This window comes from Heliangelus exortis, chromosome 2, assembly GCF_036169615.1.
Source record: "Heliangelus exortis chromosome 2, bHelExo1.hap1, whole genome shotgun sequence".
In the NCBI taxonomy this organism is placed as follows: domain Eukaryota; kingdom Metazoa; phylum Chordata; class Aves; order Apodiformes; family Trochilidae; genus Heliangelus; species Heliangelus exortis.
The window spans coordinates 4,993,665-5,006,238 of NC_092423.1; the positions used below are offsets into that span (position 1 = coordinate 4,993,665).

The 12,574-nt window shown below is 49.2% G+C and overlaps 1 protein-coding gene across 1 annotated transcript; it reads left to right on the forward strand.

The window, feature by feature from the left end:
- Positions 1-947: 947 nt before the first annotated feature.
- LOC139793733 (zinc finger protein 252-like) lies at positions 948-5,901 on the forward strand. Its single transcript, XM_071738684.1, has 3 exons — positions 948-1,230; positions 3,525-4,952; positions 5,082-5,901. The coding sequence occupies exons 2-3, from the start codon at positions 3,875-3,877 to the stop codon at positions 5,750-5,752; spliced, it is 1,749 nt and encodes a 582-aa protein (XP_071594785.1). The 5' UTR covers positions 948-1,230; positions 3,525-3,874; the 3' UTR covers positions 5,753-5,901.
- Positions 5,902-12,574: the final 6,673 nt, after the last annotated feature.

The following is a 12,574-nucleotide window of genomic DNA, read 5'->3' on the forward strand; positions in this document are numbered from 1 at the left end:
TAAGACTTCTGCTCCAGCTCCTTCCCCAGCTTCTTTGCCCTTCTCTGGACACACTCCAGCCCCTCCATGTCCTTCTTGTTGTGAAGGTCCCACAACTGACCCCAGGATTTGAGGTGCAGCCTCACCACTGCTCAGAACAGGGGTGTGATCCCTGCCCTGCTCCTGCTGGCCACACTATTGCTGACACAAGCCAGGATGCTGGTGGCCTCCTTGGCCACCTGGGCACAGTGCTGGCTCATATTCAGCTGCTGTTGACCCTCAGGTCCCTTTTCCATGAGGCAATTTCCATCCCCCTTCCCCCAAGCCTGTAGTGCTGCATGGGGTTGCTGTGACCCAAGTGCAGGACCCAGCACTTGCCCTTGTTCAACCTCATCCATTGCCCTTGGCCCCTTGATCCAACCTGACCCCTCCTACCCTCCATATGCCTCAGTGTATACCCCTTTTTTTCTTTTTTTTTTTTTTTTTTTGCATTAAAAGTGGTTCTTTGCTTGTAAGTAGACACCAGCCTCAGTTGCCACCTCCCCTTTGAGGGACTTTGAGGTGCTACAGACACAGAAATCCTCCCTGAAATGCATCTTTCCTCTCCTGATCCTTCCCAGAGTAAGGCCCAGATTAACAGCCTGGGAAGGAAGAAGGATGCTTGTAGCACTGCAGGATGTTTCCCTTCCCAAAATAATAATTTTAAAAAACCAAAACCAAAACCAAACCAAACCAAAACACACACACACACACAAAAAAAAAAAAAAAAAAAAAAAAAAAAAAAAAAAAACCACACAAACAAAAAAACCCACCCAAAACTACAAAATAAAAAAACCCACAATTTTTTTTAAGGAAAAGGAAAAAAAAAATTTAAAAGAACTACAGTTCCCAGAAGGCAGTGCGAGGCAGGGACCCTTCCAGCTTCCCACGGATCAGAAGAAAGGGACATCAGGGGGAAATCCCCCTCCTCTCCCTCCTTGCCCTTCCGCCAGCACTTGGGCGATGGGGGGAAAAATCCCTCCCGGCGATGCGAGCCCGGAGCATCTCCCCTGTCCTCCCCCTGCTCCTCCAACCTCTGCTCTTTGTCTTTCTTTCTCTTCACCCTTCCTCCGGTAGCTCTCACTCCTTTGGCCACAGAACTTCCTCTGGGTCAGCCCGGTTGCAGCAGAACTTGGTTGGCAGACACGGTTGTGGCAGTGGGGATGCACCGGAGGATGGAGATGCCAGGCAGAGGCTGATGGAGCCCCTCAGGTAAGATGCTTTGGGCCAACTGCCCTTCATCTGTCCCGGGTAGCCCAAAAAAAAATGATGAAGCAACTCCCTGGGATCTGGTTCTGAAACCTGAGCAAGGGGGATTTTGCCGAGCTGGAAGTTAAGGCAGGATTTGGAGCTGTAGGAGCTGCATACTGAGAAAAAAAAATATGTAGCAAGTAGATGGGGGTTTTTTCTTTTAACCTCAGCTGAATTCAGGAATTTGCTGATTTATTTTTTTGCCAAAATGCAGAGGTGATTGAAAGGCTGCTGCTGGTGAGATGTTTCCTCTAGGGGACCAGCGTGAGCATCCCGGGTAAGGAGGAAGGGAGATCCCTGGGGAGGAAAGAGGCCATGGCCATGAGTGGGCATTCCACCAGTGCCTGGGGTTTAGCACATCCCCTTGGCACTGTCCAGACCCCACTGGAGGGTCCTTGGTAGTGGGAGGCTAAATCTGCTCCCTGCTCAGAGGGGTAGTGACCTTCCCCAGTAAAAATACACTCATGAACTTTTCGGAGTCCTCTCTCGAGCCTGGCTGCTGCTGAGGCTCAATTAAATTGTTTCCTCAATTAAAAACAGTTGTAGGGGTCACAAAGCTGCTCCCCCCCACCCAGGGAGGAGGTCTGGACCCTCCTGGAGGCTCCTCTCTACCAGCAAACACCAACCCCATTTCCTGCTCCAAGTTAATGTTTTGTCTCTCCTGCCTCAGTATAACTTTGTGGGTACTTAGTGGGTTTTTGTTATTTTTGTTTTTTGTTTTCCTGTGGTTGCTCTGTTGACCAGCACGGAGAATTCAGCTTGGACAGGAGCAGCCTTGTGCTTCAGTAGTGACAAGCACCAGTGGGGATCCAGATGGGGTTAGCTGAAGGGGAAACACAAGCCATGCAACTAAATCTGAAGTAACTTTCCCCATTTATAACAGGGAATCTGGAAAGGCTGCTCCTTCCACTGACCCCTCTGACCTCCCTTCTCTGGGGAGCATTTAGCTGTGAACTCTGCACTGAGCATCCTTATACTCCACATCTCCCATCACTGGTCCTCTGATCCATGGCATTCCCCCTCCACAGCCCCCTACATCCTGGTGACAGGTTCCTGATGGAATTTCTCCTCTGCTACAGCCATCCAGACCTCCAGGGACAGATTTCACTGGCAGTCTCTGTCCTTGCTGGCATCCTGCCCCAGAGCTGATGGTTTTGGCAGCCTCCCCTCCAGCCATCAATGCCACTCATAAAAGGCTGCCCAGCCACATCTCCTCTTGACAGCCATCTCCAGCACCACTTTTTTCCTCCCCTCAGTTTCTCTGGCACTTTTCCCTGCTGTAACTCCAAGCCTTGGTAGAAGATGTTGCTTGTATCTCTGTTGGGCCTGATTCGTTTTTTTGTTTGTTTTTGTTTTTTTTTTTATAATGGAAACACGTGGGATCCCGGACCCTCCTATCAACTGAACCCTCTGAAAAGGGCTCAGTCACTGAAGGTTTCCAGGTCTCACTTTTGAGGACACCACTCACATGTCTCCTGTGCAGGCAGCTCTGCCACCACAAAGCAGAGCACCCCAGTTTTGCAAGCGGTGCCAAGTTTGGTTTTCTTCCAGGTCTGGATGATTTTGGTTACTGTACTCATCAAAAAGGGCTCTAATTACAACAATTACTGGGAAGTGCATTAGTTAGCTTATTTACATATAAATCTTCTTGGTCAAAAGACAGAAGACTGTTCTGAGAGTACTCTAAGGGGGCCCATGAGAAAGATGGGGACAAACTTCTTAGCAGGGTCTGTTGCAGCAGGACAAGGGTGATGGTTTCAAATTAAAAGAGAGGAAGTTTAACTAGATATAGGGAAGAAATTTTCTACTATGAGGGTGGTGAAACACTGGCACAGGCTGCCCAGAGAGGTGGCAGATGCTTCATCCCTTGAAACACTCAAGGTAAGGTTGTTGGGGCTGTGACAACCCCATCAAAATGAGGATGGCCCTGTTCACTGCAGGGGGGTTGGACTAGATGAGCTCTTAAAGTCCCTTCCAACCCAAACCACTCAGATTTTGAATCATTAATGCAGCAATAGTAGAGCTGAAAACTCCTGGGTCATTGCAGCAGTGATTGCATCATCCCAGATCCCCCATCATCAGGAGAAATGAGCCTGTTCCTGCTCTCTGCTGGAGTCCAGATGACCCCATGGCTTCAAAGATCTCAGGTCCAGTCTCCCCTGGAGCAGCCAAGGTGCCACCTGTTGTGTTTGCATAGCAGACATAGGAGGTGGAGAAGAAATAATGACTTAATAATTTTCTCTTTGTTTTTTTAGCCTGGCAGCCTGAGCCTCCAGGGATGCCAGGGAAGCCTCTTCAGGAGATGGGAGGAGGCAGGAGATGGAGTTCCAAACATTGCATCTGCAAGCTGAGGTGGAAGGAGGCTGAGAAATGAGGAAGCCCACACACTCCTTGTTGGCCCAGAGCTGTCGTGCAGCAGTAACACCTTTTCCTTTATGGGTGATAAAATGCATCCCTTAAAGTACACTTTGATGGGGGTGTCCTGATGGGTTTTTGCATGCTCCAAGAAAGTCCCTCCCCATAACACTGTGGAGTTTTTGTAGCTGCCATCTGCTTGGCAGCCTCCTCACACCTGGGTGCAGGGTTCTGCTGGTTTAGGCACAGGATGCTGAGGGTTCCCTCCTGTCAGGAGTGCAGCAAATCCTTCAGCAAGAAGGGGAACCTGAAGAGACACCAGAGCATCCACACAGCAGAGGAGCTCTTCACTTGCAAGGAGTGTGGGAGGCACTTCAGCCCCTCGAAGCCCACCAGAGCATCCACAGAGGAGGGAAAACCCTTCTGCTGCTGCCAGGAGTGTGGGCTCTGCTTCCACCTGGAGAAGGCACACACCAAGGGTGGTCCCTACCTCTGCATCCACTGGGGCAAGAACCTGAGTACAAAGTTCTGCTTCAACATCCACATGAGGACCCACACGGAGAAGGGGCCCTTCTCCTGCCCTGAGTGTGGGAAGAGCTTTGTGAGGAAAGGGACCCTCATCACCCACAGGGAGACCCACAAAAGGGAGAAGCCTTTCAAATGTCCAGACTGCAGTAGGTGCTTTGGGCAAAGGGCCAGACTCTTGGCCCACCAGAAGATGCATCTCTCTGGGGGGCCTTTCATTTGTACTGAGTGTGGGAAGAGCTTGAGCACCAAGCAATATTTCAGTGTCCACCAGAGGAACCACGACAAGCAAAAGTCACTGGAGGAACACACCAATGGTGTATCTCTCCAGGTCATCCAGATTAAAGAAGAGCCTGATTTTATCTTCAGGTCAGAAGAGAATGTGTTGGAGAGCGTGTTGCATGAAGGAGATGTAGACCAAGGGTGTAGCAAAGCTGGAAACCCATCTGATCCAAAAAGCCCTTCTTGGAAAATCCAGATGAAGGAGGAACTAGAACCACCCATTGATGACCCAGAAGACATTACTGCAATAGCCTGCCAGAAACTTTGCATCAAGGAAGAGCCACCAGAAAACCCAGACTATGGAAAGTCTTTTGACCCAAAAATCCCACTGATGGCTTCACAGGGTAGACAGCTTAAAAAAGAAGAAGGTGTTGTTGGGCAGCACCAAGGGGAAGTCCCCATGGCCAGTGACTGGGTGCTCCACATGAAGGAAGAACCAGGGGAAAACACTGAGTTTGAGACGTGTTATGGGCAGAAGCCAAACAGTGCTACCCAGTGGGTTCAGATTAAAGAGGAACCTGGTGTGGGGGCCAAGCAGGAGAGACAGAGCCCAAAGCAGAAGCAGGAGCAGAAGCAGAAGCAGGAGCAGGAGCAGGAGCAGGAGCAGGAGCAGGAGCAGGAGCAGAAGCAGAGCTATCATCCCACCGAAGAGGAGGTGCGGGAGAAATCCACGTGCAAGAAACATCCCAAAGGATCTCCCAAGAGCCAGCAGATCTTCCCCTGTCCTGAATGTGGGAAGTGTTTCAATCAGAAATCCAACCTGACCAGGCACAGGAAGATTCACACGAGTGAGGGGCCCTACAAGTGCAGTGAGTGCGGGGAGAGCTTCCGCATGAGCCGCAAGCTGAGCCAGCACCGGCGCCTCCACCTGAGCGAGCCCTTCAAATGCCCCCAGTGTGGGAAAAGCTTCACCCAGAGGTCCAATCTAATTCGGCACCAGAGGATCCACACCCAGGAGGAACCCTACCAGTGCCCCGAGTGCGAGAAGACCTTCAACCAGAAGGCCAACCTCTTCCGTCACCAAACCATCCACGCCCGCATGGGGCCCTGCAAGTGCACCAAGTGTGGGAAATGCTTCCCCCACAGACGTCACCTCATCAAACACCAACTCCTCCACTCCCGAGGGGGAGCCTACAAGTGTGGGGTCTGTGGGAAACGCTACCGGCTCCAGAAGTACCTGAGAAGGCACCAGAAAATCCACGCACGGGAAGGGATGGGGTCCCCCAGCGTGGGAAGGGAGGAGGCGGCGGGGACTGGAGATGGAGCCCAACAGGCTGAGCACAGGGGGATGGAGCCCATGAAGAGCAAAAGGGAGAGCTGAGGAGCTGTGGTGCTCACTCCTAAGGGAAAGTCCTGTGGGAAAAAAGAGGGATGGAGATAAACTCTGCTCCTCTTATCTGGGGTGGGGAGGAGGGGGCAGTAAGGTTTGGTTGTTCCACAGCTTCTCTAAGGAGAACCCTTGGGGTATAATTTACTCACAGCTGTGGCCTCTTCATAGCCAAAATTGTCTTGTGTAGGCAATACATAACCAGGAGGACCAGGCAGGTTTGTTTGGGTTTTTTATGAGATTACTGTGTTTTTGAGGAGGAGGTGTGGTGCTCACTCCTAAGAGAAAGTCCTATGGAAAGAAGAGGGATGGAGATAAACTCTGCTCGTCTTATCTAGGGGTGAGGAGGAGGGGGCAGTAAGGTTTGCTTGTTCCACAGCTTTTCTAAGGAGAACCCTTGGGGTATCATTTGCCCACAGGTGTGGGATGGAGATCCAAGCCTCTTCATAGCCAAAATTGGCTTGTTTAGGCAATACATAACCAGGAGGACCAGGATGGATTATTTTTTTTTTATTAGATTACTGTGTTTTTGAGGAGGAGGTCTGGTGCTCACTCCTAAGGGAAAGTCCTGTGGGACAGAGAAGGGATGGAGATAAACTCTGCTCATCATTTATGCTCATCCTCCCCTCTGGTGAGGAGGAGGGGGCAGTAAGGTTTGCTTGTTCCACAGCTTTTCTAAGGAGAAGCCTTGGGGTATAATTTGCTCACAGGTGTGGGATGGGTCTGGAGATCCAAGCCTCTTCATAGCCAAAATTGGCTTGTTTAGGCAATACATAACCAGGAGGACCAGGCAGGATTTTTTTTTTTTAATTAGATTAGATGTGTTTTTGAGAAAGCTGAAGGGAACCATTCCCATCTAGGCAAGGGTTTAAAGCAAAGGACAACCCTCTTCTTCTCTCTCACGTAGCTCTGATCCACACCTTGATCCTCCTGGGATGATGGACCATGTTTTGAGGAGGAGGTGTGGTGCTCGCTCCTAAGGGAAAGTCCTGTGGAAAGAAGAGGGATGGAGATAAACTCTGCTCATCTTATCTGGGGGTGGGGAGAAGGGGGCAGTAAGGTTTGGTTGTTCCACAGCTTCTCTAAGGAGAACCCTTGGGGTATAACTTGCTCACAGGTGTGGGATGGGTCTGGAGATCCGAGCCTCTTCATAGCCAAAATTGGCTTGTTTAGGCAATACATAACCAGGAGGACCAGGCAGGATTTTTTTTTTTATTAGATTACTGTGTTTTTGAGAAAGCTGAAGGGAACCTCTCCCATCTAGGCAAGCAAAGGACAACTCTCTTCTCCCTCATGTAGCTCTGATCCACACTTTGATCCTCCTGGGATGATGGACCGTAATCAGCTGGATGGTAAGGATCTGGAAGAAACTACTGCCAGCCAAACCAGGGTTTTAAGCCTTGAATCCCCCAATGAGTAGCATTTATTTCCTTCTCATGAGCCTGGTGTTGGGCTGTAGAGATTTCTACCAGCAAGAGGAACTGGTATGGAAGGTTTGCCACTTGTATTTCATTGTGTCCCTGCACACGTGCAGGGCAGGGAGTCAGTGTCAGCAGCTTGCCTGGATATCACTCCATCTTCCACCATTCACCATGGTCAGTGTGAGTGTCCCAGCTCCTGGGGAAAACCAGAGCTGACAGTTTGTAATATCTTCCTCAATAAAGTAAATATTTAATGAAAAAATTGAGCTGCTCTTCTGGGTTTTGTTGTTTGGAGGTTTTTTTTTAATAAGCTGTCACTGAGAGAACCACAGAATCAGGGCTGCTAGTTTGCAGTGTCTCCACAATGAAGTAAATAATTATAAAAAAAAAAAAAAGGAAACAAAATGAGCATCTCTTCTGTTTGCTGTTGTTTGGTTTGTTTTTTTTTTCATGAGCTGTCACTGAGAAAAACCACACCATGTTCTACCCACAACACAGCAGGTGAACAATGCCAGAGCAAGTTTCATGGGAACCAAGTGGACACTGTTTGTGAAGAGCCCTCCAGGCTCTTCTGACTGCAATCATCAGCTCTCCACCAACTCTGCCAAGAGCCCAGACCTCCCCATCCTGACCCCTGGGCTCCAGTCAGTGACCCACACATAGGTACCATAAAGTGGCTTGAATTGGACCTTATGGTGACCTTGACCTTCCTGGAGAAGCACCTGGAGATGTCCTGGGCCAGGACAAAACCAGTTTTCTTCTTACTAGTTTTACTTTCTTTAGAGATTGTACTTAAACCCATTAAGAAGGCTCCCAGATAGTAATAAAATGCTTAAAATCCAAACCATTGCCCCATTCTCCACTGGATTTTATGCGGAAAGCCAGATCTGTAAACACTCACTGAGCTTTTTCAGTCAAGAAGTGAAAAGGATTTTTGCCTTCAGGTCTATAAAGTAAATTCAGTGCTGTCAAGTTGAAAGAAACAGATTTAAATCAAAGTAAAACATATGAGAGAGACCCAGGCTCTGATGACTTTTAAAAACAAATCTGGTCTTGCACAGGAGGTAAGGTAGAGGTTGTCTTGAGCCTCTTGCTGTCCTGTTCCTAGCCCCACACGTTGTTCCTGGGGATTTCAGGAGAAATCTGGCTGTGAGACTTTTTTTTAATCAGTTTGTTGACCCATTGCCTACCTGTTTGGATCATCTCAGCATCAGTTCTGGCTCCAGCATTTGGCCTGGCCTGTCTGGAGGAGAAATGGTGACAGATTGCTGGGGAGCATGTGGGATTTGGGAATGAGGATTTGGGCTTTGGGATGTGTGGAGCTGCTTGACCCTCAGCGTGTTCTGCTATGCTGGGAATGAGAGGGTCCTGGTGGCTGGAGCAATTCTCTGTTTGGACATCAGTGTCCTGGGATGTTTATTTGCCCTTTGAGAACATTTATTTGCCCCATGAGAACTTAGAGAATCCCAGGCTGCAGGGAGCCTGCTGTGCCCATAGATGGGGAGAGAGGAGAGGAAGAAGAGCAGGGTGAAAACTGAGCAAGAGGACACTCAGTTTCACAGGAGTGTTCATTTTTGACTAAAATCCTCCATGGGGAATGAGTATTTTATTACCATCACCACCTTAGCTACCTCTCAGCCTATCCAGGGCCAAAGTGGTGCCCCCAGGTAGCATCACATGGGACCAGGTTATCAAACCAAGGCACACTGAGAGCCACTGACCCCATCTCCTGACCCAAAGGTCTCCTTGAAATTCATCTCCCTGATTTCTTGTGCTGGAACAAAGCAAAAGGGAGAAATCTGCATGAAAAGACCAGAGCTTCTTAGTCCCCACCTGCAGATTTTCTGAACAAGGTCATAGAAAAATCTGTGACCTCCTCCAGGGCCGGTGTCACCTGAAAGCAGGAGCATCCCCTAAATGGGGTGGGTGAGGTGGGCAGTGCTGGTCTGTGGTTTCTGCTGGTTATACTGGAGGTGATCACAGCCCATTGCTGTCCCAGCTAGAAGGACTGCTGCCCAACAGGGGACATTGCAGAGCCCTGGTCATTACTCTTTTTTTTTGTCCTGGTTTGGGCCAGGATAAAGGTGATTTTCTGTCTTGCGCTTTTGCTTTCAGCTCAGTCTCTTGTAAGGAGCTGCACTTGCTGAAATGAACAGCAAGTTTCTCAGTCAGTGGCTGCTTCTAGGACTGATAACTCTGGGTGTTTATAGTTACTGCTAGAGCCTGGTGTGCAGAACCAGGGACACTGCTCAGCTCTGAGGAACATTTTACCCTCCAAGAGGGATAAAGAGGTCCCACCTGCAGCCTCCTTTGGGGAGGAACGGACAAGAGAGATGCCAGAATTGACCAAACAGAGTATTCCGTCCCATACACCTCATACTCAGGATAAATTTGAGGGATCACAAGAGCTTCCAGCTTCTGGCTGCCCACCCTTCCTGCCTTTCCTGCCTCCCTTCCTTCACCCAGCATCCTGGAAGGATTCCATCCCTTCCTCTGCCTGTGCTCCTGATCCATCCCAGCCTGAATCTGTGTGTTCCTGCCTCCAGCTCCCAACTGCTGCTGACCCCAGGATTCCAGCCTGGACTTTCCCAGGGCTGCCCTGCAGCCTCAGGGGTGACCTGAGAGTTATTGGGGGAAGGGGGGAACGAACTTGGTATCAATTTTCCTGTGTATTTGTATAGATTTAGTCATTTTTCCTATTTATCATTACTGTTCCATTAAAGCTGTGTAGTTTAGTTTTCAACCCATCAGTCTCTCTCCCTTATTCTCTCTCCTTTCTTTATCAGGGAGGAGAGAGAGATTAATAGAGAGCAGCTGTCACTCAGTTTAATTGCTGGGCCAGTGTTAAACCCTGACAGATTTATTGGCGCCCAACGTGGCACCCCGAGATGATTTCTCTTTTTTTTCCTTCTGTCTGGCCTCCAGTCTGGGGAGCTGCCCTTTTTTATGACACTGACCTCCTCCCAGTCACCACAAAACAAAAGTAGATGTAGGAAGCAGAGATCTGGAGATCCTTCCCTACCAAGTCACAGGAGGGGTGGGAAAGTGAATCCCAGATCCCCAGCCCTTGGGTCATTGTGCAGACAGCAGCAACTGAGAGGCAGAGGTGGGGCACAGGTGGGCTCTGAGCCCTTCCTCCTGCCCATAAAGTGGTGCATGGTAAAAATCAGCCCCTGTGGATGTTCCTTATTGCTTTTCTCTATTAAAGCCCAGGAGGACAGAGCATGGAGGGCTCCTGGAACAAGCAAGACCTGCAGAGGTTCATCCTTTGCTTTCCCAGCCTGTCTTGGGGTCCTGGGGAAGAGGGATGCTCTCACACACCAGATGGTTAAGGAGCCCAATTCCTGCAGCCTCCCTTCCAGAGGCTTTCTCTCCTCTTTTGTTTTTTTTTCTGGGTAGTTTTTGCAAAGCCTTGACTTGGGGTTTCTGTGGCTCAGAACTCCTGTCCCATGGAAGATGGGTAAAACTGAGGCAGGGACTGCCCCAGATGGCTGCATTCCTGAGACAGGTCACTAACAAGACCTCACTGAGAAAATCTGAGCCAGTTAAACCTTAGTGAAAAGAAGAGATTAAGTATCAAAGTATTCATAGTCTCTCTTTTCCTGCCTAACATCATTAAGTAATGCCTACCATGGGTTTTTTTCCCAGATTGTGCATCTTGAACATGTGTGTACTGTGACTTTTGTGATCAGTAATCAGTCTTTATGCTTGCACAGCCTGAGCATATAAAATAATCAAAGTATCAGCTTCTATGGGTTATTCTTTCCTTAGTTCTAATGAAATCTTATGTTCAAATACAGACCTTGATGTCATTTCACCTTAATCCAGTCCAGGGGTATCTGATTGTTGAGCATTTCCTTGAACTGTAACATTGGAATCACTCCTCTGGGAGGGCTGGGTCTGAGACTAAAATTGGATCCAGCTGCACTCGGGCTCCTCTCTGAGAAGGAGTTTGGAAAACAAAGGGATCCAATCAGTATCTCCCTGGGTGTCCTATCTGGGTGATGACACCTGTGCTGCTCACCAAATTATTTGCAGGTGGGAGAGGCTCAGAGCAGCTCAGTTGCTAATGCAGTGTCCAACCTCACTGACCTCTGCTTTTCACACATTTGTCACCAATCAGCCAGCACAGATTAGAGGCTGGGCAGCCTGGAATGGCCTGAGAGCAGCCCTGAGGAGAAGAGCTTGGGGGTGTTGGTTGATGAGAAGCTCAACATGAGCCAGCAATGTGCTCTTACAGCCCAAAAAGTCAACCTTGTCCTGCTGCATCTAAAGCATCACAGCCAGCAAGGCAAGGGAGGTGATTCCCACCCCATCTGGAGTGATGTGTCCAGGTCTGGAGCCCTCATCAGAGGAAGGAGATGGAGCTGCTGGAATGAGGCCAGAGGAGGTCACAGAGATGATCAGAGGGCTGGAGCAGCTCTGCTATAGACACAGGCTGAGAGAGTTGGGGTTGTTCAGCCTGGTGAAGAGAAGGCTCCTTAGGACCTTAGAGCACCTTAGAGTGCCTGAAGGGGCTGCAGGAAAGCTGGGGAGGGACTTGGGACAAGGGTATGGAGTGATAGGATGAGGGGGAACAATTTCCAACTGAAAGAGAGGAGCTTGAGATTAGATACCAGGAAGAAATTCTTTGCTGTGAGGGTGATGAGACACTGGGGCAGACTGCCCAGGAAAGCTGGGGATGCTCCATCCCTGGAAGTGTTCCAGGTCAGGTTGGATGGGGCTTGGAGCAACCTGGGCTGATGGAAAGTGTCCTTACCCATTGGGATTGGAACAAGATGATCTTTTAAGGCCCCTTCCAACCCAAGCTTTTCTGTGATTCCATACCCAGATACTTCCACGTGTAACTCTACTGATATGAACCCCTCCCCCAGCAGAATAAAATGATTTATTTCTAGCAAACATACCAGAAATAAACCACAAAGAGTGCAAGGTGGTAGGACCAAGGGTTACCTCTGAGCTCCAGCTGTGTGGGAGCATCACTGCCAGCCCAGCTCTGGGTCCCTTCTTGGAAATGGCTCCAGCTCCTCAGCAGGGCCAAAGCTCGGGTCATAGTGGGTTAAACTGGGCTCAGAGCACTTGTCCACCAGTTATGGTCTCCTCTTTCTAGCAGCAGAATTTGGAGACATTTGAATGTAGGTACTTAATGGAAGCATCCAAACTCTGAGCTGAGCCCCCATCCCCTCTGTCAGACTCTTTAGCCAGGAGGTGGAAAGAGGCCAAAAAACATTTTAATGTGAAGAAGGGAAGGATGTTTTTGGTTCTCTAGGAGTTTTTTCCACTCTACTACAAACTGATGAATTCTTCAAGCTGGCATAAAAGGAGAAAATTGGGGCAACAAATTGTAAAACCAGAAAACAAACTTTTGAAAAATTTTCTATCTTCTGACTTAAAA

What these genes read in the sequence shown, in the direction of transcription:
- LOC139793733 (XM_071738684.1), top strand. Translation starts at nt 3,875, where the DNA reads ATGCTGAGGGTTCCCTCCTGTCAGGAGTGCAGCAAATCCTTCAGCAAG. An exon ending in TCAGATTAAAGAGGAACCTG is followed by an intron (nt 4,953 to 5,081) that starts GTGTGGGGGCCA and finishes ATCCCACCGAAG; the next exon opens with AGGAGGTGCGGGAGAAATCC.